The sequence below is a fragment of the Schistocerca piceifrons genome, chromosome 2 (assembly GCF_021461385.2).
Source record: "Schistocerca piceifrons isolate TAMUIC-IGC-003096 chromosome 2, iqSchPice1.1, whole genome shotgun sequence".
Lineage (NCBI taxonomy): Eukaryota > Metazoa > Arthropoda > Insecta > Orthoptera > Acrididae > Schistocerca > Schistocerca piceifrons.
Window position 1 is genome coordinate 556,306,061 of NC_060139.1, and position 27,336 is coordinate 556,333,396.

General features: G+C 39.7%; 1 protein-coding gene across 3 annotated transcripts in view; it reads right to left on the bottom strand.

The window, feature by feature from the left end:
• The window catches only part of LOC124773720 (4'-phosphopantetheine phosphatase), a 158,868-nt gene that overhangs the window by 33,370 nt on the left and 98,162 nt on the right, over nt 1-27,336 (bottom strand). For 2 of the 3 annotated variants that reach the window (XM_047249426.1, XM_047249425.1), the window contains exons 12-14: nt 26,894-27,098; nt 18,322-18,476; nt 813-982 (exon numbers count right to left, since the gene is read on the bottom strand). In XM_047249426.1, the coding sequence (XP_047105382.1) occupies nt 813-982; nt 18,322-18,476; nt 26,894-27,098 (530 nt within the window). Of the gene's footprint in view, nt 1-309; nt 715-812; nt 983-18,321; nt 18,477-26,893; nt 27,099-27,336 lie in introns of all 3 variants that reach the window. The other variant, XR_007014876.1, reaches the window with a different exon arrangement.

A 27,336-nucleotide genomic window follows, 5' to 3' on the forward strand; every position in this document is an offset into this window, starting at 1 on the left:
AAAATGCAGTTCCAGCTATTTAGCACAGGGAAGGAAGAAAATCAGTTGTGGGCATGTTGAGGGAATGATTCTAGATTTCACCACAAGAGGTTTGGGAAACAATGTAAAATCTCAGAATGCTTGCAATGTAATTTAGCTCTCACTTCTCTCAAATACAAATTCAGAGTCTTAAACACACCTTTAATCTCTGTTACACCCCACTATTCTTTCACTTCTTGACATATACTTGCTTTATCTCTATTGAGTTAGTAACACATTCCTATCTCTATTACTTTATTGACATATGTGATGCAAAACCCTTTTCTTCACCTGTATCAGTTTATGTTCAAATGGAGTGCAGAAACTTTCATCTCTCTAAATTATTCCTTCTCACATCAGCTCGTATGACTTCCTTGAATCTTGAGTACTGTATATTTTATGGAATCTGCATTCTCATATGAATGTTTGAAATGAAATATAATCCATCAAACCATTCTGCAGAAGAAACATATTTCGTTTCCGGGTCTTTTTAAAAAAAGAAAGGTCACATACACAATTAAACAATTTTTGAAGAAAGTTGTAGGATAGTGTACAAGTAGCTAAATATGTCACCACTGAACTGGCTGGTACACCACTTACTGCTGCTGCCACTATAGTGTTCATCAAACCTGGTCTATCTCAACTAAGCGATTTATACCTAAAATTTAACAAAGTTGGCTACTGTAATTGGTTCACCTGTCAAAAGATATACAAAATTTTCAAAATGAAAATTACCAAGAAATTTGTGGAAACATATGAATGACAAGAAAGAATTTTAACATGATGTTCCTTACGTTAAATCCAGGCAAGGGCCCGCCTGAGCTGTCTCCATGACTGTCAAGCAATTCTCTATAATGCCACAGTGAATAACCTCACACACTGCAGCTGCTTGTTTAAGAACAACCTGGAGTTCTGCATACGTAACATCATTCAGTGCAGGCATAGAATTAGCACACAAAATTACCTGAAAAAGTAAACGCAAAAACTATGAGCTGCCTGGAACAATGTGATGAGTGGGTTGTATGTGGAAAGCATTCAGTCATTAATCACCTAACAGTTTCTGTTGTGGAAAAATTAAGCCAATCTACTCAGTTTAAAGATGCCCACACACACACACACACACACACACACACACACACACACACACACACACAACTATGTGCACATAAGGCATGCACAGTACAGATCCTGTGAAACAACTCAAGAAATACATTAGTACATTAACAGTGTTGTTCTACAAAACATCCATATGCTTTACTAATGACAATCTGCTAAATTTGTTTATAATTATCTTGGCTATATCCTATAAGTGATAAATGAGTATTAAACAAACATTTTAACTAGCAGACACAATGTGTTTTTAAGAAAAATGCTACTTTTTTACTTCCACTTTTTAGATGAGGTTTTCTTCTTTTTGAATCTAATTATTGCAGAGCAAGTTCGTGACAAATACACATCTGCTAACATCAAAACATATAAACAATGAGATGAAAAAAAGATTTATCAAGAGTCATGTTTAGAGTTTAGTTTAGTTATTTGTATGATCCATCAAACGTAACTGTGGCTTACTATGATGCGGACCAAGTCAGTTTTACAGTTATAGTATACTACTTCTGCCAAAATATGGAAATTTTCTGACCATTTATATGACTGTCATAAGCTAATTTGTTTACAGAGATCTCTATGTAACTATGTTCAGTCCCCCTGCCCCCTGCTCTCTCTCTCTCTCTCTCTCTCTCTCTCTCTCTCTCTCTCTCTCTCTCTCTCTCTCTCTCTCAACACACACACGCACACACACACACACACACACACACACACACAACACACACATTCAGAAAATCTGCTCGAAGCAGATATAGCTTCAGTTCTACATCTACATGGATACTCTGCAAATCACATTTAAGTGCCTGGCAGAGGGTTCATTGAACCATCTTCACAATTCTTTATTATTCCAATCTCATATATCACGTGGAAAGAATGAACACCTATATCTTTCCGTACGAGCTCTGATTTCCCTTATTTTATTGTGGTGATCATTTCTCCGTATGTAGGTCAGTGTCAACAAAATATTTTTGCATTTGGAGAAGAAAGTTGGTGACTGGAATTTCATGAGATGATTTAGTTGCAATGAAAAACGCCTTTCTTTTAATGATGTCCAGCCCAAATCCTGTATCATTTCAGTGGCACTCTATCCCATTTCACAATAATACAAAACATGCTGCCTTTCTTTAACTTTTTTGATGTACTCCATCAGTCCTATCTGGTAAGGATCCCACCCCGGGCAGCAGTATTCTAAAAGAGGACGGACAAGTGTAGTGTAGGCAGTCTCCTTAGTAGATCTGTTACATTTTCTAACTGTACTGCCAATAAAACACAGTCTTTGATTAGCCTTCCCAACAACATTTTTTGTGTGTTCCTTCCAACTTATGTTGTTCATAATTGTAATTCCTAGGTATTTAGTTGAATTTATGGCCTTTAGATGTGGCTGATTTATCGTGTAACTGAAGTTTAACAGATTCCTTTTAGCACTCATGTGGATGACCTCACACTCTTTGTATATGAAGTTAATTTCATTACATATTAAATTCTTTACATCTGGTGGACTAGTCAATAATTTTTATGGCACTGACAGATAGTTTAAGTTCTGCTTGGAGCAGAATTTCTGAATGCTAAATATGTAATTTTTATTTTTATTGTGTGCGTATGTGTGTGTGTGTGTGTGTGTGTGTGTGTGTGTGTGTGTGTGTGTGTGTGTGTGTGTGTGATACTATAACTGTAAAACTGACTTGTTCCGCATCATAGAAAGACACAGTTATGTTTGATGGATCATGCAAATAACTAAACTAAACTCTAAACATGACTTTTGATAAATCTTCTAGTATTATATTAATGAATGTTATTGTTGTTTTTGGACTGTGATTGATTGTTGACAACAAGCTTAATAAGAAAATAAATGCTCTGTGAGTCTGTTGTCAGTGTATCCAATTGCTTAAAGAGTTGGCTACAAGACAGGTTCTGGAGACACCACCATACATTATCATTCATTATTACATGCTTTTGTGTAACAACACTTTTTCTTCTATGATGAGTTATTGATTGACAAGTTGAACATGTTAATTGGCCATAGTGGGGGAGGGAGGGGGAGAGGGGGGGAGGGGGGGGGAGAAAGGAGTAGAAATTAAAGACCAGGAAGAAGAAACAAAAAAATTGAGGTTTGCCGATAAAATAATAATTCTGTCAGAGGCAGCAAAGGACTTGGAGGAGTAGCTGAATGGAATGGGCAGTATCTTGAAAGGAGGATATAAGATGAACATCAAAAAAGCAAAATAAGGACAATGGAAAGTAGTTGAATTAAATCAATTGACACTGAGGGAATTAGCTTAGGAAATCGAATAATTAAAGTAGTAGATGAGTTTTGCTATTTGGGCAGAAAAATAACCAATGATGGTTGAAGCAGGGAGGATATAAAATGTCGACTGGCAATGGCAAGAAAAAAAGTTTCTGAAGGAGAGAAATTTGTTAACACCTAGTATAGATTTAAGTGTCATGAAGTCTTTTCTGAAAGTATTTGTACGGAGTGTAGCCATATATGGAAGAGAAACATTGATGATAAACAGTTTGGACAAGAAGAGAATAGAAGCTTTTGAAATGTGGTGCTACAGAAGAATGCTGAAGATTAGATGGGTAGATTACATAACTAATGAGGAGCTACTGAACAGAATTGGAGACAAAAGAAATTTGTGGGACAACATAACTTGAAGAAGGGATCTATTGGTAGGACACATTCTGAGATCAGGGAATCCCCAGTTTAGTACTGGAGGGAAGCAAAGGAGGGTAAAAATTGTAGAGGGAGACCAAGAGATGAATATGATAATCAGATTCAGAAGGACATAGGTTACAGTAGATACTCTGAGATGAAGAGGCTTGCACAGAATAGAACAGCATGGAGAGCTGCATCAAATCAGTCTTCGGACTGAAGACCACAACAGAAACAGTGAGAACTAACTTTGTCACATAATTAGGTGCAGTTACATTCCAATTCAAAGTAGTGTGTGTTGTTAACTCATAGTGCGTGTGCAAAAAGTCACAGAAAATACCTTCATGAGAAGTGTGAAAACTTGCTGTTAACTTTGTTAATTTTACTGACAAATGGAACGAGAGAGGTGTGACTGTGCCAACAAAGAAAACACAGCATATGCAAGCAAATGTTGGAAAGTGAAAGCCAGGTCAGTCAATTGTGTGCAAATAATGACCAGGGGGCAGGAAGCCGAGTGGTGGAGGATTCAGGTATCTGCTCCAAAGCAGAATAAATGAAATCCACATGTCCACTCACAATACTGGTAGATGTGTTATTAAACAGCAATTTCTGTAATACTGCCATGAGCTGTGCTGCATGCAGTATGACACAGCAGTTAGCATCACTGGTGGTGTGCTGCAGCTCGCCAGTTCAAATCCAACCATCCCCAATTATTTGTCATTTAGTATTTCTGGGAGGCTCTCAAAATTTCTTACATTTTTATATTCTGGAATATTTGATGTTCGTATAAATAGCTGCACTCTGCCCAGCAGTTCAGTTCTGTTCTGGTTGTACATTGGTGACTGTAATAAACATGCTTTCGTGCTGAGTGTTATATTTCATTGACTCAAAACATCTAAAGCATTGTGGTTACAATAAGACAATGTAAAAGCCATTGCCTACATAGACAGGAACTGGAATACAAGCGGTACATCATTCTCACAGCTGTATTCATGAGACCAATGGATTCTAAAACAGCAGTAAGTCAACTGCACATCAGGCATCCATCAGTGATTTCCTTCCAGACACACTGATCAGGACACTGCAAAATGACAAAGGATTTGAATGAGTCGCCAAATACAACAGGTGAAATGAAATCACACATTTAGCAAATGTGTACTTTTATTTGGACAGCACAATCCTTCAGTGGCTCAAGAACAATGAAGGGAAGCTCAATAGCTGGGATAAATTCTGTGCCAAACTGCAGAAAATGTTTGGTGATAATCAGTTGGAAGAACAATTGAAGAATAGGGCTCAATGTCATACAGAAGCTACACAGTCCTACATACAGAATGCTTTAGCCCCGTGCCAGTCTGTAAGTCCAAATATGACAGAAGATGACAGAATCTCACACTTGATGAAACAAGTCACAGAAGATGTTTTCCAAGCTCTTCTGGTAAACAACAGAGGGATTCCTCAAGCGGTGCATATAAATGAAACAGAAAATAGGCAATCAAAGGAGGTGTAACTGACTCCCGAATGTGGTCGCTATGGCAGTTGTGGAAGATGGCCATACCTTGCCTCTCTAATACGCCAGATTGTGAAGGAAGATATACAGCATTTTATGGTAACCAGAACTGTTGGACCAAGTTAACTAGGGATGTTGACCCAATGTGTCAGAAGGTAAAAGAGAATGTTGAAGAAGAATTGCACCAATCTTTAAAGCAAATCTCTACCACCAGTCAATTGCACCAGAAGAATTGCACCAATCTTTAACGCAAATCTCCACCACCAGTCAATTGCACCAACAGCAGCAGAGTCACCTGAGAGAGACAGCTACTCATTGTTGTGTATTGATGACACCTCAGACTACTTGAAAGAACAAGTACTTCATAACTATGGACGTGTGGACAAGTTACTGGTAAATTGAGGATGTTGAGGCTAGGGAAGGACTGCCTTCATAACACCAAACGGCCTCTATAAGGTTAAAGTTATGCCATTTGGAATATGTAGCAGCTTTGAGTGTATGATGCACAATCAGCTTTGACACCTTAAATGGACAAAGTATCTGTGCTATATAGATGACATCGTTGTTTCTCAAAGACATTTACACTGCCTGACAACCATGTTGAAGCGTGTTCAGATTGCAGGCCTACATCTGAAACCAAAGAAGTGCCTCTTCACTATCAAAGAATTTAAAATCTTGTGGCATCTAGTGAATGTTGATGGTGACCATCCAAATTCAGAGAAAATAAGAGCAGTCAGAAATTTTCCAACTCCTTAGAACAGTCATGATGTGAGAAGTTTTCTTGGAATGTGTTCTATTCATGATTCACAAGATGCACCAAGGCATGTATTTTGCAGGAAATACAGCAAGGAGAGCTAGATTTTCCTGGAATGGTGTACAAGATGTTTCCAGAGAACTCTTCAAGCCCGAGAGAAACCACTATATAACAGAGAAAGACTGCTCTGCAGTTGTTTGGCTCATCAAGGAGTACAGGCCGTATTTACTTGGTGAACTATTCACCAACGTGATGGACCACCATCCTCTATGCTAGCTCATTGTCCTGATTGATCTGTCAGGTCAACTGGTGAAATAAGCACCAAGACTTCAGGAAAATGTCATTAAAATGGTATAAAAAAGTGAATGCAAACACAAGGACAATGAGCACATCCTGTGGTAGAACAAACCAGCATGGATGAAATCTCAGCCATTGTTGCATAAATGACATTTCTGCTGAACAGAGGGAAGGTCCAGCACTGCTAAAAACCACAGAAACCTTGAAGGAGGAAAAAACCAACCAAAGGAGAATTCCAGCTAATAAACAGAACATTTTGTAAGAGGAACTGTGATCCAATGGGGCAGAAATGGTTGCTTGTCATCCCAGTTCACCTACGGTCAGCTATACTGAAGTGTTTATGATGCTCCAACATCTGGTCACCAAGGATTCATGAACACTCTAGATAGAATTAGATGCAAGTATCACTGGCCAGGTATCTGCTGATCCATTAATCAGTATGTAAACCACTGTAAGGTACGTCAGTGATGAAAACACATGCTGTAGCTACCTCTGGGGCATCTAATGCCCCTTCAGCAGTGCCATTCCAATGGATCGGACTTTTGAAGCAGCACGGAGTACCCGGTTTGGTAATCTCTGATTGTGGAAAAGTTTTCGAGTAGAGACTAGTGTTAAAGGTAATTTCACATTGTGACATCACCAGCAGCATAACAAGAGCGTAGCACCCTAAGACGAATGGCCTCACAGAATGCTTTGATAAGACACTGGCAGATATGCTCTCAATGTATGTTGATGTTTAAGAGATTGAGATATGATACTGTCCATTGCGACATTCACATACAATATGAGGGGGAACCCCAAAAAAAAACTGTAATAAAACTGTTGTGGGCGGAGTATGTGTAGTAGGTATTTCCGCCACTAGGGGTGTACAGCAAACTCACTGCCAATTCAGTGCCTCCTGTGTTGTCAACCTGGCTTGTTCTGTTCATCTGCAGTGATTGTTTTTGCTAGTGCTGTTTTGCTGTTGTTTTGTTTTTTATGATGGCAAGTTTAAATTAACAACCCACAGCTGTGAAATTTTGTTTTCTACTCAGTGAAAATGTGCTGAAACTGTTTTAATGTTGAAAACAGCTTAGCAAGATGATGCTAAGGGAAAAACTCAATGCTACAAGTGGTTTGCTCTATTTAAAAATGGTAACATGTCAACTGATGACAAACCTCATTCTGGACGTCCATCAGCTGCACAAATCAGTGAAAAAATTTGAGAGTTTGTGCTCACAATAAATAAAACCTTTTATTTGGAAGTTTTAAGAAGATAAGACAACAGTGTCTGTCACAAAAGACCCAATATCTGGCAGACAGTAGACTGATTCTTCCACCACAACAATGCACCCGCATAAACAGCCATCTCTCTTGGACACTTTTTGGTGAAAAATGGCATGGTTCCACTGCTTCATGCATGTTACTTGCCTGATCTGGTTCCATGTCACTTTTTCTTATTTCCACACATGAAAAGGGGTATGAAAGGACACTGGTTTGGCAACACTGAAAAAGTGCAGAAAAAAAAAGAGGAAGGAGCTAACAATGGAAGCACCAGTGGGACAAATTTATTTGTTGTAATGGAGAGTATTTTGAAGGGGTAAGGTTGTTTTGTAAACAATTTGAAAATTTATAGCTTTTAAATTTTTTTTTTTTTTGGTGGGGGGGGGGGGGGTGTTTGGCATCCCCTTCTATAGCAAAGCAAGACACTACAGGGTCACACTGCTCTTTCTGCGCTACAGTCACAAAGTCAAAATGGAAATTGATACATTGTTCCCATTTCAATAGGACAATACTCAGGATGACTATATGAAACAATATGACTATGTGAAACACCTCATCAAGAGGACTGAAGAAGCAAGCAGTTGGCTCACATACAGACCTTGAATGCCCAGGAACGAGACTAAGAATATAATGTGAAGCACGAGGTATAGTCCAGGAGATTTGGAATGGATTTTTATGCCTGTGCAGCAAGTAGAACTATCAGACAAGCTACTGAAGTGCTGCTTTGGGTCATATCGTATCCTTCATCACTTGTCAGACACCACATATGAGCTTGAGGATTATGATCCTTCATTGAGAAGACAAAGGTGCAGAGACATGATCCACACCTTCCATATGAAGCACCACTACAGTCCCGATGCAGACTGATAATATGAACGCTTTGTTCAAGGAAACTAAAGATCTGCCAACAGCCACAAATCTTTGATGAAAGGGGCTATCTCTGATCCTCGTCACAGTGAAGGGGACGTGACAACATGACCAGAAAGCAAGGACCCAGCAGCAGAGCCATATGGAGAACCACTAACAGGATCTAGCTTTAATCAGTTTCATTGAAAATTTCTGAAACAGCGGATCACTTTTTCTCCAGGAGTGAGAGCAATGCTGCAAGTTGTGCTATGTAGCAGTTATCGTTGCTGGCTGATGTGCAGTGGACTGCCAGTTCAAAGCCGATCAGCCCCAATTAATTGTCATTTCATATTTATCAATTTTTTGTAATGTTTGTATGTTGCAGAATAGTCTGTGTTTGTATAAACAGTTGCACTCTCTGTCCAGGAGTTCAATTCTGTTCTGTTCTGTTCTGGTTGTCCACTGGTGATCGCAAGAATTGTGCTTTCAGTGCTAAGCGGTTACAGTTCCCTCACAGCCCTGCTTTCAGAATTGGACTGGATACCAGTTATGATGTGATAATATTATGAGCAACACATGGAAATACTATTTTTGAAAAAGAAAAAAAAACTATGCAGCTTTTGTTGCACACAGAACTAGACTTCCAGACTAGCCAAGAAACTCTATATACATGTTAAAAAACGCTACCTGTTCCATTTATGGGATTTGATTTTAAAGTGCCTGGAATGAATGAGTTGTCATGTGCACACCAGAGACCATAACTGTCAAAAGACAATATGGTACACATTTGATTTTTTCCAATAAAATAAGGCATCTGAATTAAAGTGCCACGAATGAGTTAACTTGCCTTGTTGTGCCTATCTCAGCCAATAGAAAAGTTTGGAGTATTTATCTTACAAGATATGTGCCTCTTTACATGCCGTAGTCGAATTAAGTCGGGTGATGCTGAGGGAATTAGATTAGGAAATGAAACACTTAAAGTAGTAAAGGAGTTTTGCTATTTGGGGAGCAAAATAACTGACGATGGTCGAAATAGAGAGGATATAACATGTAGACTGGCAATGGCAAGGAAAGCGTTTCTGAAGAAGAAAAATTTGTTAACATCGAGTATAGATTTAAACGTCACGAAGTCGTTTCTGAAAGTATTTGTATGGAGTGTAGCCATGCATGGAAGTGAAATGTGGACGATAAATAGTTTGGACAAAAAGAGAATAGAAGCTTTTGAAATGTGGTGCTACAGAAGAATGCTGAAGATTAGATGGGTAGATCACATAACTAATGAGGAAGTATTTAATAGAATTGGGGAGAAGAGGAGCTTGTAGCACAACTTGACTAGAAGAAGGGATCGGTTGGTAGGACATGTTCTGAGACATCGAGGGATCATCAATTTAGTATTGGAGGGCAGCGTGGAGGATAAAAATCGTAGAGGGAGACCAAGAGATGAATACACTAAGCAGATTCTGAAGGATGTAGGTTGCAGTAGTTACTGGGAGATGAAGAACCTAGCACAGGATAGAGTAGCATGGAGAGCTGCATCAAACCAGTCTCAGGACTGAAGACCACAACAACAACATACATGCTGTCATTTGGGGAAAACAACCACATTTTGACATCTTGAACCATTTATGAAATATGACAGTTTTTATGACCAGGATTCGTTATGCGCAGGGACAGGAATGGGCGTGTCACACGATCGTTCATCAGATATGAGTATCAGTAACTGGACGGCGAAATGAGATATCATTCTACTCCTAGTTTTAGATAAAATTTTGATCTCTTATCTACATTTTGTATATTGCAATGTAAGAACTAAAATCAACCATATGTGGAGTTTACCCAACACATTTTTACCTCCACAAACACTTTACAATTTCACTCACTTGAAGCCGTGCCATAACCATTACAAATAACAAAAATAAATTCAGTCCTTTCTTGAGCAAAAGTCCCAGACTGTAAGAAGTGCCAAAAATAAATTTTTCACCTAACAGTTTTTTAAAACTTGGATGATAAGTATTTCATAGCAGCAAGAACAACAATTCTCAGCAAAGGTAGCAGCATTTGCCAAGCAGTACAGCCACAAGCAAACAGTGCTCAGCACCGTGTGCAGAGAACACATCTGTTGCAGAGAACACATCTGTTGCAGTGAAAAAATTTTGCTAGAAAATGGTTCCCTTCCTACTGCCACCATGTCATCTAGTCCTAACTCCTATACAACTGGTCTGGAACCTTGCAAAGAATAAGCTCAACAGTCACAATATGTCAAGCACCTCTCTCTCCAACCCAAAAAATTAACAGCTGATGCTTCTGTTGCTAACAAATAAATGGTTCGAGCCTCTCAGTTAATGCTACTCCAATGACTTGTGCATAAATTTCATTACTTTTATATTCAAACAACTTTTCACATGGCCTTACAAGGCTAAGGTGGTCTTCCTCCTCCAGACCTATCCACCAGAGAAAAATTTCATGTGGTCTCCAGGAATCGAACTCAGGACCTGGACGTTACTAGGCACATACACTAACCACTAGACCATGTGGTCAGTTTCCCTTTGCTGCTGTGAAATTAGAAGACTTATAAGGCCAGGTATCACATTAGAAAAATTTGTGATGACTACTGCAGGAGATGCGCTCTGGCGGCAAAGAAACTGAATAATTAGTGCAATCAGTCCAAATAGATTTGAACAAAGAGTCAGCATTATCATTCTTGACAAACAGTGAAAAGGTTAAGGAGGGATTCTTTATTCCAGTGATAAAATTTTGCAAAAGCACAGATACAGCAATGGAAGACAGCCATATTACTGGTGAAGGTAGTCTTATGGATTCTACAAATGAAGCAGTGTGAGAGGCCAAAGTGAGATATACTGTATGCCCTGTTTCTTTTCTCATTATTAACAGACACTTCACCCAGTGGTGCACACAGATGTGGAAATGTGAAAGCGTTCCACTTCTGAGAGCATCAGAATGTATGGAATTGCTACCCCCCCCCCTTTTTCACAGGTGTAGACTGAACAGTGTTGCCACCCAAGCCAGGTAACCACTTAACCACTTCGCTTGGCCGGGTAATATATTACGAGTACGATGTCACGAAACATAAGTGAATGAAAATAGTAAAAATATGTCCACTTTCCAACATTTTCATCTTCAAAGCCTGACTTTATCTGTAATGCAGAAGTTGCAGAGTATAAACATTTACGATTTGCAAAATGTAACTTCCAGTTCAGGTTCTTATTAATGTAAATGCCTAAAATATGGAATATTCAGTTTCTTTTATTGATTTACCCTCGCACAGTTTTTCTAATGGCGTGGTCAAATCCTGTGAAGTACATATTTTGTTTTACAGCATGGTATCAAAGAGCAGACAGTGTGTAAGTTAAAAAGGAAATAATCTGAAGCCTTTGAAATGTGTTCTTTAAAAGAGACTTTATTACATGGACTGATTGAGGCATGTCAGTGTCCTGCAACAAAACAAAATCTAATAAAAAAACATAATGAACTAAAGTGAGGTATTACAATGTAAGTCATTACTGGAAGGTATAGCTGAAGGGAGTGCTAGTCCCGTAAGTTTTGCAGGATAACTTCTATGAGATTTGGAAGGTAGGAGATGAGATACCGGTGGAAGTAACGTCATGATGATGGGTTGAGAGTTGTGCTTCAGTAGCTCAGTTGGTAGAGCACTTGCTCATGAAAGGCTAGTTGTTTCTTGGTCCAGCACACAGTTTTAATCTGCCTGGAAGCTTCAGATCAGTGTATATGCTGCTTCAGAGTGAAAATTTAATTCATAAATAAATTTTTAATGTTAATTTAAAAAATTCTGGTATTTTTACAGTTAATCAGTACTCAATATGATGGAATACAAATGATTAATTAAAAACCAAGTCAGAACTGATTAAATGTCTTTGAACAGTGTGAAAGTTTCCAAATAATTTCAGCATGTAACAGAACCAGATATAAAAAGACGTTTAAATAATTAATGACTAAGGACCTGAAAATATAGCCTCTATTTCTAGCAACATTTGCATTACTTTTTGGTGAAGTTCACACCTGCTTTGAGCAAAAGTTTTTTTTTGTTTGGTAAATGATTAGATGTACAGATTTAAAAGGTTGTAATACTGCATGCCTGAAGATGAAGTATGAGCTCTTTGAAACTGACTGCCTGCCGGCCGGTGGGGCTGAGCGGTTCTAGGTGCTTCAGTCTGGAACTGCGCTACTGCTACAGTCGCAGGTTCGAATCCTGCCTCAAACATGGATGTGTGTTATGTCCTTAGGTTAGTTAGGTTTAAGTAGTTCTAAGTACTAGGGGACTGATGACCTCAGATTTAAGTCCCATAGTGCTCATTGCATTTGAACCTTCTTTAACTGACTGCTAAAAAAGGAAATGGTGACGAACTTTTCAACTGGAATATTTGATGCTGCAAAACTTCAACAGTTTTTCTCCGAGATTGAGACTTGAACTCGGGACCTTTGCCTTTCAGGAGTGCTAGTTCTGCAAGGTTTGCAGGAGAGCTTCTGTAAAATTTAGAAGGTAGGAGACGAGGTACTGGCAGAAGTAGAGCTTTGTAGACGGGGCGTGAGTCGTGCTTGGGTAGCTCAGATGGTAGAGCACTTGCCTGTGAAAGGCAAAGGTCCCGCGTTCGAGTCTCGGTCCGGCACACAGTTTTAATCTGCCAGGAACTTTTAGAAAATCATTATCTTTCAAATAAAAGGAAGCAACAGAATGTCTTTAACCAGTCCAGATGAAAATCAGATGAGAGGCACATTGTCCAAGACAACATTGCTTAATGATATGTACTGTGGGCCAGAGATTTGTTTTTGTCAAAAAAGGTTTCTTACTCTGTATTGAATACTGACAGAAACCTTTGAGACAATGGAAATAAGCAGTTCGTTCGTTCGTTTCTCTCTCTCTCTCTCTCTCTCTCTCTCTCTCTCTCTCTCTCTCTCTCTCTCTCTCTGCCTGTATGAATCAATATGGACCGTGCCTGTTGACACAATTATTATTTTCTCATATTCCATGGAATGTGCAGTGGAGGTGTAGTACTTGCCGATATGAGACCTGGTGAGTTGCAAAAGATGAGTGCAGCATCGGTGTTCACAGAAAAAGGTTTCTCACAGTGCATGTTTGACTGTCTGATCTACATGAGACAAACCACACTGGCAAAGTATATATTAACTCCAGCCTTCCACTGTAGCACATAACCCTGTAACAATTCCAGAGTGTCTAAAAACTTAAATGGTGCCCAGAATTTCTGGATTCTTGCTATGTTAGACGAAACACTGGCAACAAACAAAATGAAAGCTACTGATTTTACATTCCATTATTCTCTACTCCCAAAGGCTTTCTTTTAGCTTTGAATGACAGAGTCTTTAATCTGCTGGATGATCCCTGAATGCTGTTCATAGGCAGATTAGCTCAATGATCTATCTATCTGCCTTGGAAATAGTATGCACTCGGTACACAAGTCTTAATCACGTTGTTTGTTATGGATGCTAACAATTTAAAATCCATAAATACAAATCAGTGTGAGTGGGCTTATGATGGAGGAATTTGGGGAGAGAGCTCCGACATCAGCCAGCCTTAAAGCCAATACAGTTTTGGGGGTACGGTAACAACACTTTTAATACATGGTAGCATGGAAAAGAGAAATTAATGGAGTTCTTACAAAATTTTAACTCTCTCTATCATAACATCCAGTGCCTCTTGGTAAAAGAAGAGATACAGATAAAGTTGCTACATGTGTAACTACATACTAGAAGCCTAGTTATTGACAGATTAGAGAAGTCCATGCACTTTTAAATCTCTCTTTGTTAACGGAGTTACTGGTTACTGGAATTATGAGGTTTTCAGAGACAGATAGAGTTAAAGAGATTTACACTGCCATCCATTACAATGTTTTTCTATTTGCATTACGATTTTTGTTATTTCCTGATTGGTCATTTCATTGCTACAATGTCCGATGCAAGACTTCAATTGACCTTATTGTTATACGTATCGCACTGGAGAAAAAAAAAAGGGTGTCAAACTTGAACTTTTGTTGGTTACATTGTCTGTCATTACTAATGAATACTTCCACGTTTATCAGTTAAGAGACTGTAAAGCAACTGTGTTAGCAGCTGCAATCTATGAGAGACTGTGATGGAGTGTAGTTGTCATACGATCATGCTGCCACTGTCGTAATGCACGATAAGTGCCTATTTACCAGCAAAACATGGCAACTTTGTACTTGCATTACAATACAGTATTGCCACATTCAGTAATTGTTGCAAGTAGAGATCAATAGTAGGAAATTATTGGTGAACACTCTAATAATAAGCTGCTTTCAATAAATGAAAAATCAAATCTATTGTAAATTTTAACAGTAAATCAAAAATCAATTAGTTTGCATAAAGTTTGCAGGAAAGAATGATGAATTAATTTAATTTGTGTGATGTGTGGGTTAGGTTGTTTGGGGGGGGGGGGAGGGGCGCAGTGGGGGGGGGGGGGAGGGGGAAGAGACCAAACAGTGAGGTCATCGGTCTCGTCGGATTAGGGAAGGAGGGGGAAGGAAGTCGGCAGTGCCCTTTCAAAGGAACCATCCTGGCATTTGCCTAGAGCAATTTAGGGAAATCATGGAAAGCCTAAATCAGGATGGCCAGACGCGGGATTGAACCATTATCCTCCTGAATGTGAGTCCTGTGTGATGTGTGCTTGCTTGTGTGAATGTGGTGCGTTTTCCTTTCTGAAGAGGCCTTTGATCAAAAACTCAAATGGATAATAGTCTTTTTATCACACCTATCTGTAACTCAATGTGTCATTTTTATGGTGAGTAGCAATTTAACTTTTTCATAATATTGTTAATATCCCAACTTGGACTTTCCACTGTTTGATTTTTTTTTTTTTTTTTTTTTTTTTTTTTTAAAAACTGATCTTAATCACTTTCACTGCTCGGTGAGGTCTCGCTACTGCTATTGTAGTCTTCCATTTGCATCAACAACGGTTCTTCTGAAATTTCAAGACTGTGAGCTCTTTGTACACATATGTTCTCAAGTTTGAACACAAGATCTACTGTGCCCTCCAGAAATTTGGGAAATACTTTCCAGGCCCAAGTGACGTAAATATAAAACATGATTTATCTTCAAATTCTTGTTCTCTTTTGGTGTCTTGTTCTTGACAAAGACCCAAATAAGTTCAATGGCACTGAATTCACAATGCACCACACTTCCCAAAAGATACTCTTGTGACCTGAAATGCAGTCATGCGTATTCTAGTAAGACTGCTTTAGTAAATTCTTCATACGACGTTGCACTAGATGGAAACTCTACATTATTGGTTTCCATCAATTCAACAATAGAATCCTTTCTCCATTTCATGATAGTACATTTATTATTGTGCAATTTGGAGCTTGATCTATAATGTGCACAAATCTCTTTGGCAATTTTTCGAGAATACTCCTAAGCCACTCATTGCAATGTTTTTCTTCGTCTCAGAATGATATTCTCCAACTCCCTTTTGCCAAATAAAGCATAAGCCAGCATTTTGCATAAGCCTACCTCTATTCACAAAGTGGTACATTATAATCCTTTTTCCAAAATTGAATGGTGTTAGAATATGTCCTTTCCAGCCATTCCAATCTTTTAACATTGCCTCTGTGGTAACTGAATAAATTTTTCATTGAATAAGGCATTTTCTGTTCCTGCCATCCAAACTTTCTCGAGTGATTTGCACCACACCAACTCTCATGACTGTAATAAAAAGGCTATCCTTCATATTGGTTGGTTGATTTGGGGGAGGGGACCAAACAGCGACTTCAACAGAATCATCCTGGCATCTGCCTGAAGCGATTTAGGAAAACAGTGGAAAACCTGAATCAGGATAGCCGGATGTGTGTTTCAACCATTGTCGTCCTGAATAGTCTGGCTTCTGCAAATCTTTAAAGTTAACACTTGCCAAAACCTGCTCAAAAAAGCATGCCCCCCCCCCTCTCTCTCTCTCTCTCTCTCTCTCTCTCTCTCTCTCTCTCGAATATCATCACTTTTCAACTACAATAAAATATTAGGTTGGTGCATTAAGTTTGTAGCGTTTTTGTTTTGCTTGTGGGTATTACGGTTACTACGGGTTTATTTATCAATTGCCATTTTTTATTTGTAGTGCACCGTTGCTATCTGAGTTTACATATGGTCATATGTCATTTGAAGACAGTGAGTGGCTCTGTGGATGCTAGAAAATGGAGTGCCAAGTGGAGAAATCTGAACATTTCCAACATATTCTTCTGTTTGACTTCAATAGAGGGGTGACAGCAGTGAAAGCAGTCAGAAAAATTTGCGCCATGTTTGGGGATAATGCCATTGCACAGATAATGGCAAAAAAATTGTTTTCTCATTTTAAAGAGAATTGTTTTGACATTAGTGTCTCGCCATGTTCAGGAAGACGTTCGGGCTTTGATGAAGATCATTTAAATGCATTAATTCACAATGATCCATGTCATTGTGTTTGCGTACTGGCAAATATAATGAACTGTGTTCATTCCACCATCATGCAACATTTGCATACAATGGGGAAAGCTCAAAAATTGGGAGTGTGGGTACTACATGGTTTAAGCCAAAATCATAAAAATCAACAGTGGTCGTACGTTCATCTCTGCTTGCTGGGCATAACTGGCTCTTGAACAACACCAACTATTCCTATCCTGTTGTGACGAGACATGGTGTCTTTATACTAACGTATGAAAAAGAAAGGAATTATTGAGCCCAAACAAAGCAGCAACTGCCCATACAAAGACCTGTGTGAATCCACAAAAAATAATGTTATGCATCTGATGGAACAGTGATGGTTTAGTGTACTATGAATTGCTTCCCCAAGATGAAACCATTACTGCTGACATTTACTGTCATTAATTGAGACATTTTTCAGAATCCAAGAACAACTACCAGGAAGACTGCTTGAACTGATGCTACTCCACAATAATGTGTGTTCGCATTCTACTAGACTGAGAAATAACACTATACAGAAGTTAGGTTGGGAAGTCATTCCACACCAATCGTATTCACCTGATTTGTGCATCAGATTTTCACCTTTTCTGCTCTCCAGTGAGCGTCCGTCCTTCCAGCTTCCTTTCTGGATGAAAATGTACTCCAAACTTGGCTTGACAAGTTCTTCACTTCAAAAGCATGTGATTTCTACAGTTGCAGAATTGAAACGTTATCTCAGCATTAGCAGACTGTTGTAAATAGTGAAGGAGAATACATTAATTATGATTAAATTCTCTGTTAAGGGTAACTGTTTTCTTTATTAAACTTATGCCCTTAATTTGAGGAAGACGTTTCTGAAAATGTATGTTAAGAGCACAGCATTATTTGGTAGTGAATCTCAGATAGTGGATAAGAGAGAATCAAAGTGTTTGAGATGGTATGCCAGAGAGAGAGAGAGAGAGAGAGAGAGAGAGAGAGAGAGAGAGAGAGAGAGAGAGAGAGAGAGAGAGAGGGTGGGGGGGGGGGGGGGCTGAAAATTAGGTGGCCTGGTAAGTAGTGAGAAGGCTCTCTGCAGAATCGTCAAAGAACATAACATATGGAAAAGACTGACAAGAAGAAGGGATAGGATGATAGCACATGTACTAAGGCCTCAGGGAATAACTTCTGTGGTACTTGAGGAGGATCACAGGATGAAAACTGTACGGGAAGAGAGACACAGGAATATGAGAACATCTAAAAAATAACTAATGAAATAAGATGCAAGTGCTACTCTGAGATCAATAGGTTGGCACATGAGAGGAATCTGGGAGATTCTGGAAAAAATATCCAATACATTCTTAGCAACAATGAATTGGAATTGGAAAGTGCTTAGATGTCTGAATAAAAAACCAATATTTACTCTGATTTCTATGCTATCAGAAAGAAGTATATAGTACATACCTTCGTACCCCTTCTTAACAACTCTCTGGCAAATGGCAATATTCCAAGAATGATATCAATACCACTATTATCAACAAATATGGCTGCACACTTGTGGGGAGGACCATTCAGCCTTTCCAGCCAGTTGTCCAAACAGTCAATCAACCATGGCCGTGCTGGAAAATTACAGTGTTTCTCAACATAACATTTGAATTCTTTTAAAACTTGTCAAAAAATAATATTATATGAATGAATAAGTAAATAAATACGTGATCACCATAAACTAAAATATAAAAATTCCAGTAACATCATAAAGCAATGCACAGTAGTCATAGGTGTATGTCACATCAAATAAATACTGTTGAAGTGTACATTATCTGCTCAAAAGTAACCAAACACCCATTAGACGATGTTAATGTTGGGTGTGGCCATTCTTTACATTCTTGCTGGCTTGAACCCTGGTGGGGACACTTTCAATGAGGTGTCTGATGTCTGTGGAGGAATGGCAGTCCATTCTTCTCAAGAGCCAATACCAGAGAAAGCAGTGATGATGGACACTGGGATCTGGAGTGAAGGCGACGTTTTAATTCAGTCTGAAGGTGTTCCATTGGGTTCAGGTCAAGGGCAGGCCAGTTTATTTCAAGAATGTTATCATCGACAAACGACTGCCACACAGGTGGATTTATGATTGTGCATCGTCATGCTGTGACAAACAATCATCATCTCCAAACTAACTGTCCCTCTACTGTGAGCATTCCTAAAAGCTGTAAAATGTGTTCATATCCTTCTGCATTTTGTGTTTTCTTAAGCAAACTAGTTGGCCACGCCATAAGCACCAAAAACATCCATATACAGCAACACCACAACCTTTGCACTTCACTGTTGACACTACACATGTGGTAGGTAATGTTCTCTAGGCAATCGCCAAACACATCTTTCCACGAGACTGCCACAAGCTATAGTGTGATTCATCACTCCAGTCTGCTTGTTTCCAGTCATCCATTGCCCAATGGCATTTCTCTTTACACCATCTCAAGTGTCATTTTGCACTGACTACAAAAATATGTGGATTGTGAGAAACTGCTCAACAATTGTGCCCCATTCTTTTAACTCCCTACACACAATCATTATGCTAGCTGGACCACTGGTAGCACTTTAGACTCATGATTATTTCCTTCTGCTGATTTCATGCCATTTTTTACATCCACCCTTCCCAATGCTCAACAGTCTGTGTCTATCAGACACAAGGACTGCCTGGCCTGGTTTTAGCTGTGAATGTCCGTTTGAATTTTCCACTTCACAGTCACACCATCAACAGTCGATGTGGGCAGTTTTAGAAGGGTTGAAAGGTCCTTGATGGATCTGTTACTCAGGTGACACCTAATGACAAGTCCACTGGGCTCCCCCCGATCAACCCATTCTGCTGTTGCTGCTAATCTAATGGTCAATTCCACATTTTACACGAGTCTCCCTAACTAATCTTAATTCCGAGTTAGGAAGACTTACCGGATCGGATGAGAAGCCTTTCCTTCTCATCCCCTCCAGTAAGTCTCCCCTGACCCATGGTTCTGGGTGACTTTTCCGAATTTTAACCCTTTTTCCTAATCCTCTCAAGTGCTTTTCCTTTACCCCTCTTCCTTCCCCCTGCCAAAATAAGGAGTCACTGGGTCTGGAAACTGGCATGTGTAAAACCTTTTTTCATGTGTGTATTCTCCTGTCACCACTTGATGAGTACAATTTTTCCTCTCTCCAATTACATTAATTTGTCAAAACTTGATTATTTTTATTGTTCAAAGAAATTACATAGCATTTGGTTCATTGATGCTTCCTGCTGTTATCTGAACAAGGAAGACAATGTATTAACACACGAGTGTCATTCAATAGGACAACAATGTATATTTGGTTCTCATATCATCACACCTTTATTTTTTTAAAAAACCTTGCTTTTACTGGCTAAGTTTTTACATTCATTGAATATAAAACACATGGTGAAATTAGTTTTTCTGCAGTTGTTTAGAGCTTTGTTGACTTCATAACTCTATGCATAACCTTGTATGATGCTATAAGCCTTTATTTGCTGTTGACAAAAGCTTAAAAAAAGATTGTTTGTTGTAATCTTAATTCATTTAACTAGTTGCCAAAGAAATTGGCAAGCTTTACCAATAAAATCTGAATGATTTTTCTGTAAGTGGAATTTCAAATTACTTGGAACCACAGACTGTCTGCCGAAACTTCATTTTGTTTTTGTAAAACCAAATCCAAATAACTACAATCACATCTATAATGTAGCAAAAGACAGGCTGCTAGTTACTGTAAGGAAGACACATTAAGTTGCATACAGGAACAATTAAGAGACACTTGTGTAAAGCAAGTGTCCAATACGCAACTTAGCTAAAATGATCCCCTCACAGTGAGAGGGCCAAGAGGTGGTCAGCCAAGCCTCTGGGAGAGGTTTAATTCCCTGTGAGCTTGTTCCCATTAAGGAAAGACCAGCGGTGATGCAAGCGTGACACCACAGACAGACAGCAACACAGGGATTGTTGGAGGCAATGGAAGAACTAGTGGGGTGCAGTAGGAGGGCTGCAACCTTGACTGCAGCATCAGTGGCCTCGTTTCCCGTCAGACTGATGTAACTAGGGCCCACATAAACAACACAGTGGCTCCATCAAGAGTGACAAAGTGGAAGCTTTCCTGGACATGTTGCACTAAGGGATGGACAGTGTACAGCACACAGAGGCTCTGAAGGGCACTGAGAGAGTCGGGACAAATGACACAATTAAAAAGCCTTTATCACTGGATGTACTGCATGGCCTGATACAGGGCGAAGAGCTCTGCTGTAAATACTTAGCGGTGTTCCAGAAACCGATACTGAAAATCATTGATGGGAATGACGAAGGCAAACCTGACACCGCAGTCAGTACGAGAGCCATCAGTGTACATAGAGGCACTATCACAACATTCTGTGCAAAGGTTGAGAAACTTACGGCGATTAAGCGAGTCTGGAGTAGTGTCCTTAGGAACTGAATGAAGGCCAAGGTGGATGCAGGTTGCTGCACAGGGCCAAGGTGGTGAAGGGTTCAGGCCCATCGAGAAAGTGGAAAGCGGTGTGAAGTTAAGCTGCCAGAGCACTAGCTGAATGTGAACTCCACGTGATAACAGAGAAGTGGTACATGCCTTATACTGACAGTCAAAGGTGTTATCGAAGGAGGAGGCATTGGATTGGTGGCCAGGCATGGCAGACAAATGGCATGTGCATCTGCCGAGGAGAACATCACATTGGTATGACAGCAGTAGTTCGGCAGCTTCTGCTTACAGACTCTCAGCCGGGCCACTGTAAAAGGTGCCAGTGGCCAAACGGATGCCACAGTGAAGGATAGTATTGAGACAGCATAAGACATACAGATGTGCAGATGCATAATCGAAACGCCCAAAAGATCAGTACAAATGGAGGAGGGTCATCCGATCTGCTCCCCACAAAGTACCGCTGAGGACCAATAGGACACAGAGGGACCGGATGCAGTGGGCAGTCCGTTAAGACATGTGGGAGGACCAAGAAATACCTGAGTTACTTCCCACCATTCCTAAAGTTGTCTTTAGTCACCCACCCAACCTCCACAGTCTCCTTGTCCACTCCTACAGCACTCCCAACCCAACCCCTTGCCCCAAGGATCATATCCCTGTGATAGACCAACATGCAAGACCTTCCCAATCCACGCACCCAACACTTCCATTTCCAGTCCCGCCACAGGTTTATTCTACCCCATCAGGGGTCAGCCCACCTGTGAAAGCAGTCATGTCATTTACCTGTTCTGTTGCAATCATTGCACAGCTTTTTATATTGGTATGACTAGTAACCAGCGGTCCACCAGGATGAATGGCCACTGCCAAACTGTGGCCAAGAGTAAAGTAGGCCATCCTGTGGCACAACAAGCAGCTGAACATAACACACTTGATTTCAATGACTGCTTCACTACCCGAGCCATCTGGATCCTTTCCTTCACCATCAGCTTTTCTGATCTGTGCTGATGCGCATTACTCTTACAACGCATTCTCCACTCCCATAATTATCCCAGCCTCAACCTACGGTAACTTACTGTCCCCACACCCTCCACCCAACAGTTTCCACCCCCTCTATCCTATCATCTCCTCCATAATCTCCCACTCTGTATATTTGCCAACCTCTGCCAATGCACCCACCCATCTTTCCTTGCTCCTCTCCTTTCTTTCCCACCTCCCTGCCAACAACCTCCTGATGCTGCACTTTAACATTCTAGTCCCTGCACACTCCACCAGAGAACGTTCATCTCTCTCCCCACCCGCACACTACTATCCTTTCCTCTTTCCCACCCCGTACAGGTTGGTGCTTGCACCCGACATGACAGCTTCATTCCGGCCCGAGATGCAGGAGTTCGCGGTCGTACGCATGAAATGTGCTTGTTGGTATGAATGGTGTGCGTTTCTCTTTTCCTGATGAAGGCTGTGACCAAAAGGCCATGTTACCTTGTGGAATTGCCTTTCCATCAGCAGAAGATGGTAGACACATGCTGTTACTGCAATATTTGCAGTATGGCTGCTACCCAAAGTGGTTCACAAAGAAACAATTACTGCCAAACAAATGCCTCTCTCTGACACTGTGTGTATGTGAAAACTATGATTTACACTTCTTTCACTAGCATAGTTTATTAATATTAATTTTGGAGCTTTGCTATTACTTCACAATGGTAGGTTAGGATCACCAAGACTTGGCCGGGGCCTAAAGTTTTGTCAAAGTGCTACACGAAGATGATTGCACTTGCACTACTTTTGACGTGCTGCCTTGCACTTAGTACTTCAAATCCTTTATTTAGTAATCCAGCCAGATGTGCAGATGGAAGATACTAACATGCCCATATATCTAATGTGGGCCAGAGTTAATGTTTCCTGTCATTTTTTAATGGTCCCTTCAAATTTCCTAGGTTTATTATGTTAAATTGCATATGACTTTGTTTTAACATAATTATAATTCACACTTCTTGAAAAAACATTCATAAAAAAAGTATGAATGATGTAAAATGCTGCTGGCATAGTATTAACTCAAGCAGTGTTTACAAACACTATCTGGTCAACTTTGTGGAGCTCCCTACTTCTAAATCATACAACTAGTTCATCTTCTGCCACTTTCACCTAACAATAACACATTGTATGTAGCATTGTATGTAACTATTTTGTAAGTCGATGTATTATTGCGCTGTTTTAAGTGTGCAACCATGGTTTTTGGTCACTGTTTTAAGATGGAAAAAATTGTAGAAAGATGTAGGAAGCCTCATTCAATAGACAAAAAATTAGATGTTCATTGCAGAACATGGGTTGCACTAACACATAGTTTAGAGATAACTGTGTCCATGCTGAATCCGACTGTTAAAAGCAAAAACACTATTTTGGAAGGTGAAAATGAAAGTGACAAATGCCAAAAAAGTTAGTTATTTGGAATACACAGATCTGTAAAAATTATAAATTACTGGTTTCAGAGGTAATTTACTTCCATTGTCCCACAGAGCAATATTACATGAAAAATCACTTAAGATGGCCAATATGTTCACCATCAAGGATTTCTCCACACCTAATGGGTGGACCAGAAGTTTTAAATGTGGTATAATGGGATCTGTAAAACTATGTGAAGTGAAGAAGATAGTGTAAATTCGGAAACTGTTAGCAAATGATGGAATGGTAAATTAAAATAACAAACAGCATTATGACGCTAAGAGTATCTTTAATATCAATCAAAACCATCTTTTTTCTTCTGTTTTCCTGCACGTAACACGCTTCCTTTTGTAAGTAAAAACTGCCATGGAGAGGAACAATAAAGTTCATCTAATGATAATATGAGGAACCAATGCTGATGGGTCTGAAAATATTTGCCTCTGTCAATGGCAAACTGAAGGAGCTACAGTTCTTTAATAATGTCTAAACATTGTTCACCAACCACAATGCCAGTCACAAAGCATGGACTGTTGCCTGCACATCTTCAAAATATACACAATGTGATTGGAAGTATCCGGACACCCCTAAAAACATATGTTTTTCATATTAGGTACATTGTGCTGCCACCTACTGCCAGGTACTCTGTATCAGTGACCTCAGTAGTCATTAGACATTGTGAGAGAGCAGACTGGGACAGTCTGTGGAACTCACAGACTTCGAACATGGTCAGGTGATTGGGTGTCACTTTTTTCATATGTCTGTACGCGAGATTTTCACACTCCTAAACATCCCTAGATCCACTGTTTCCGATGTGATAGTGAAGTGGATACATGAAGGGTCATGTACAGCACAAAAGCATACAGGCCGAACTCATCTGTAGACCGGATTTCAAAGAAGAGTGGCTGCTCATAAGCCACGTATCACACTGGTAACCGCCAAACAATGCCTCGCTTGGTGTAAGGAATGTAAGCATTAGATGACTGAACAGTGGAAAAACGTTGTGTGGAGTGATGATTCATGGTACACAACATGGCAATTCGATGGCAGGGTTTGTGTATGGCGAATGTCCAGGGAATGTCATCTGGCAGCACATGTAGTGCAAACAGTAAAATTTGGAGGCGGTGGCGTTATGGTGTGGTCATGTTTTTCATGGAGGGGGCGTGCACCCCTTGTTGTTTTGCACGACACTATCACAGCACAGGCCTACATTGATGTTTTAAGCACCTTCTTGCTTCCCACTGTTGAAGAGCAATTCGGGGATAGCGATTGCACCTGTTCATAATGCACGGCCTGTGGTGGAGTGGTTACATGACAATAACATCCCTGCAATGGACTGGCTTGTACAGAGTCCTGACCTGAATCCTATAGAACACGTTTATGATGTTTGGGAATGCCGACTTCATGCCAGACCGCACCGACCGACATCGATACCTCTCCTAATTGCAGCACTTCTTGAGGAATGTGCTGCCATTCCCCAAGAAACCTTCCAGCACCTGACTGAACATATGCCTGTGAGAGTGGAAGCTGTCATCAAGGCTAAGGGTGGGCCAACACCATACTGAGTTACCGATGGAGGGCACCAAGAACTTGTCATTCATTTTCAGCCAGGTGTGTGGATACTTTTGATCACATAGTGCAAGTTTATGAAATTAGCAGTTACAATTCTTGCCACCTAACTGCACAAGCAAAGTGCAGTCCTTTGATTTTAACATTATCCATACTGTCGAGACATGACAATGTTATCACTGTTGAATGTGTATCTGTGGGCAATATGATGGGGACTTTCTTTCGGCAACAAACCAACAGTGCAAGAAGTGACAGTGGTTTTAGTGATTGTGATGATGACAGTTGTGTGCCTTTCAATGTGGATGTAAATTCAGAAGTGAATATTAAAAAGAAATATATTTCTGCTTCAGATGTGGTAGACATCACAACTTTCAAAAGTATTTATGAACTAGAGAACCAGACAGATAAAATATGATGCTGGATTTTTTGGTAAAAAAAGTAGGAAATATCAATTTGTTTATAAAACGAGGGTTTCAAATTAATGGTCAGTACATTTAATAAAATGGTCCATTGATGTTTTATAAATTATGTGCTTGAAAAACAATTTTTTGCCATTTTCATGTTTCCATGATTTACACCAATTTTTTAAAGTATGTTGAATAGTATACAAGTGGTTTCATTATAATTTTTTCATTGTTTTCATGTAAGTAGCATACAACACACAATGCAAAACAGTCTAAGGACAACATACTTGCACAGAAGGTATGTTCTGTTTTTAATTCCAGCCTTTAATGACAGATTACAACAAATGGTAATTCACAGTCAGTGATGTCCACCTGTACAGCTGACTGGTCAGTGCAATTAACTGCCACAGACTCAGGTTCAATTCCTGTTACTGCCAGCACTGGAAGAAGATCCGCTCAGCCTCATGATGGCAACTGAGGAGTTACTTCAATGAGAAGTAGTGGCTCCAAAATCTGCAAATCTGACAATGGTCAGGAAAGCTGTGTACTGATACAGCACTCCTATACATGACATCGAAATGATGCCATTTGCTGAGGATGACACAGCAGTCAGTCATTCACTACTTGCTTTTCTGAGGTGTAATGCTTTCCTTTCCAGTCAGTGATATTTATCTTCAGATCTTTCCGGTATAAATGTGTTATGATAAAACGTTCATTAAATAATCTGCTGAAATAGCACCATCAACTGGAATAATACAGGAGCAAAAATCTAATTTGACAACATACATGTATTTGTCCTATAGGATGGCTCAGGTACCATGTTGTACTTCTTTAGAGACTGATGCTACAGTAATATACTAATTGACGATACTATTGCAGCACAGCAAAATTTTGTATGGCACATTTGTGTTTGTGTCTTTGATCAAAGGGTCTGAAAATAATTACCACCAGCTGAAACTTTTCATTATTTATTCTAATTTGTGGTCAAATATTAGAATAAAAATCTTTTCAACCACTGCTGGATCACTACCTTCCTCTGCAGTGACAAGTCAGATTTTATTGATGGACTTTTGGTCAAAGACTTCACTCGTATTAAAAATGTGCACGATACACATTATTGCACCTTTTGTATGAAAGCTATGTTACCTGCAATGTGCTCTTACCTTGGATCTTTCCAAGTGCTTCACTGAAGCCAAACTCTGAATTTTCCATAAGTTCAGCTACTTCTCTAGCTCCCCAGTCAAACATGTTTCCAGCTAAAACAGCAGTCACAAGCTTTTCTTGTCGTTCAGCCCATGGCAAACTGTCCACATATTTTAAATGATGGGGCAAAAGTGCTAATGCTCTTTCATTCTCCACTTGTTTTTGCTGTACACAAATAAAAGAATAAAACTTCAAATGCTATGTAATGTTGCTGTGGCAACAGCTGTTAAGAAAATACCAAATCTGTCTATTAGTGAAACTTACAAACAGTTATTATGTAAAATAAGGGAAAGGCAACCAGTCACCTACAGTGGACTGATGCATGGAGCACAAAAAAACATGTAACACAAAAGAGTGTGTGTTTGGGTGTCTGTCTGGTTGTGTGTGAGTGCATCTGCTACTG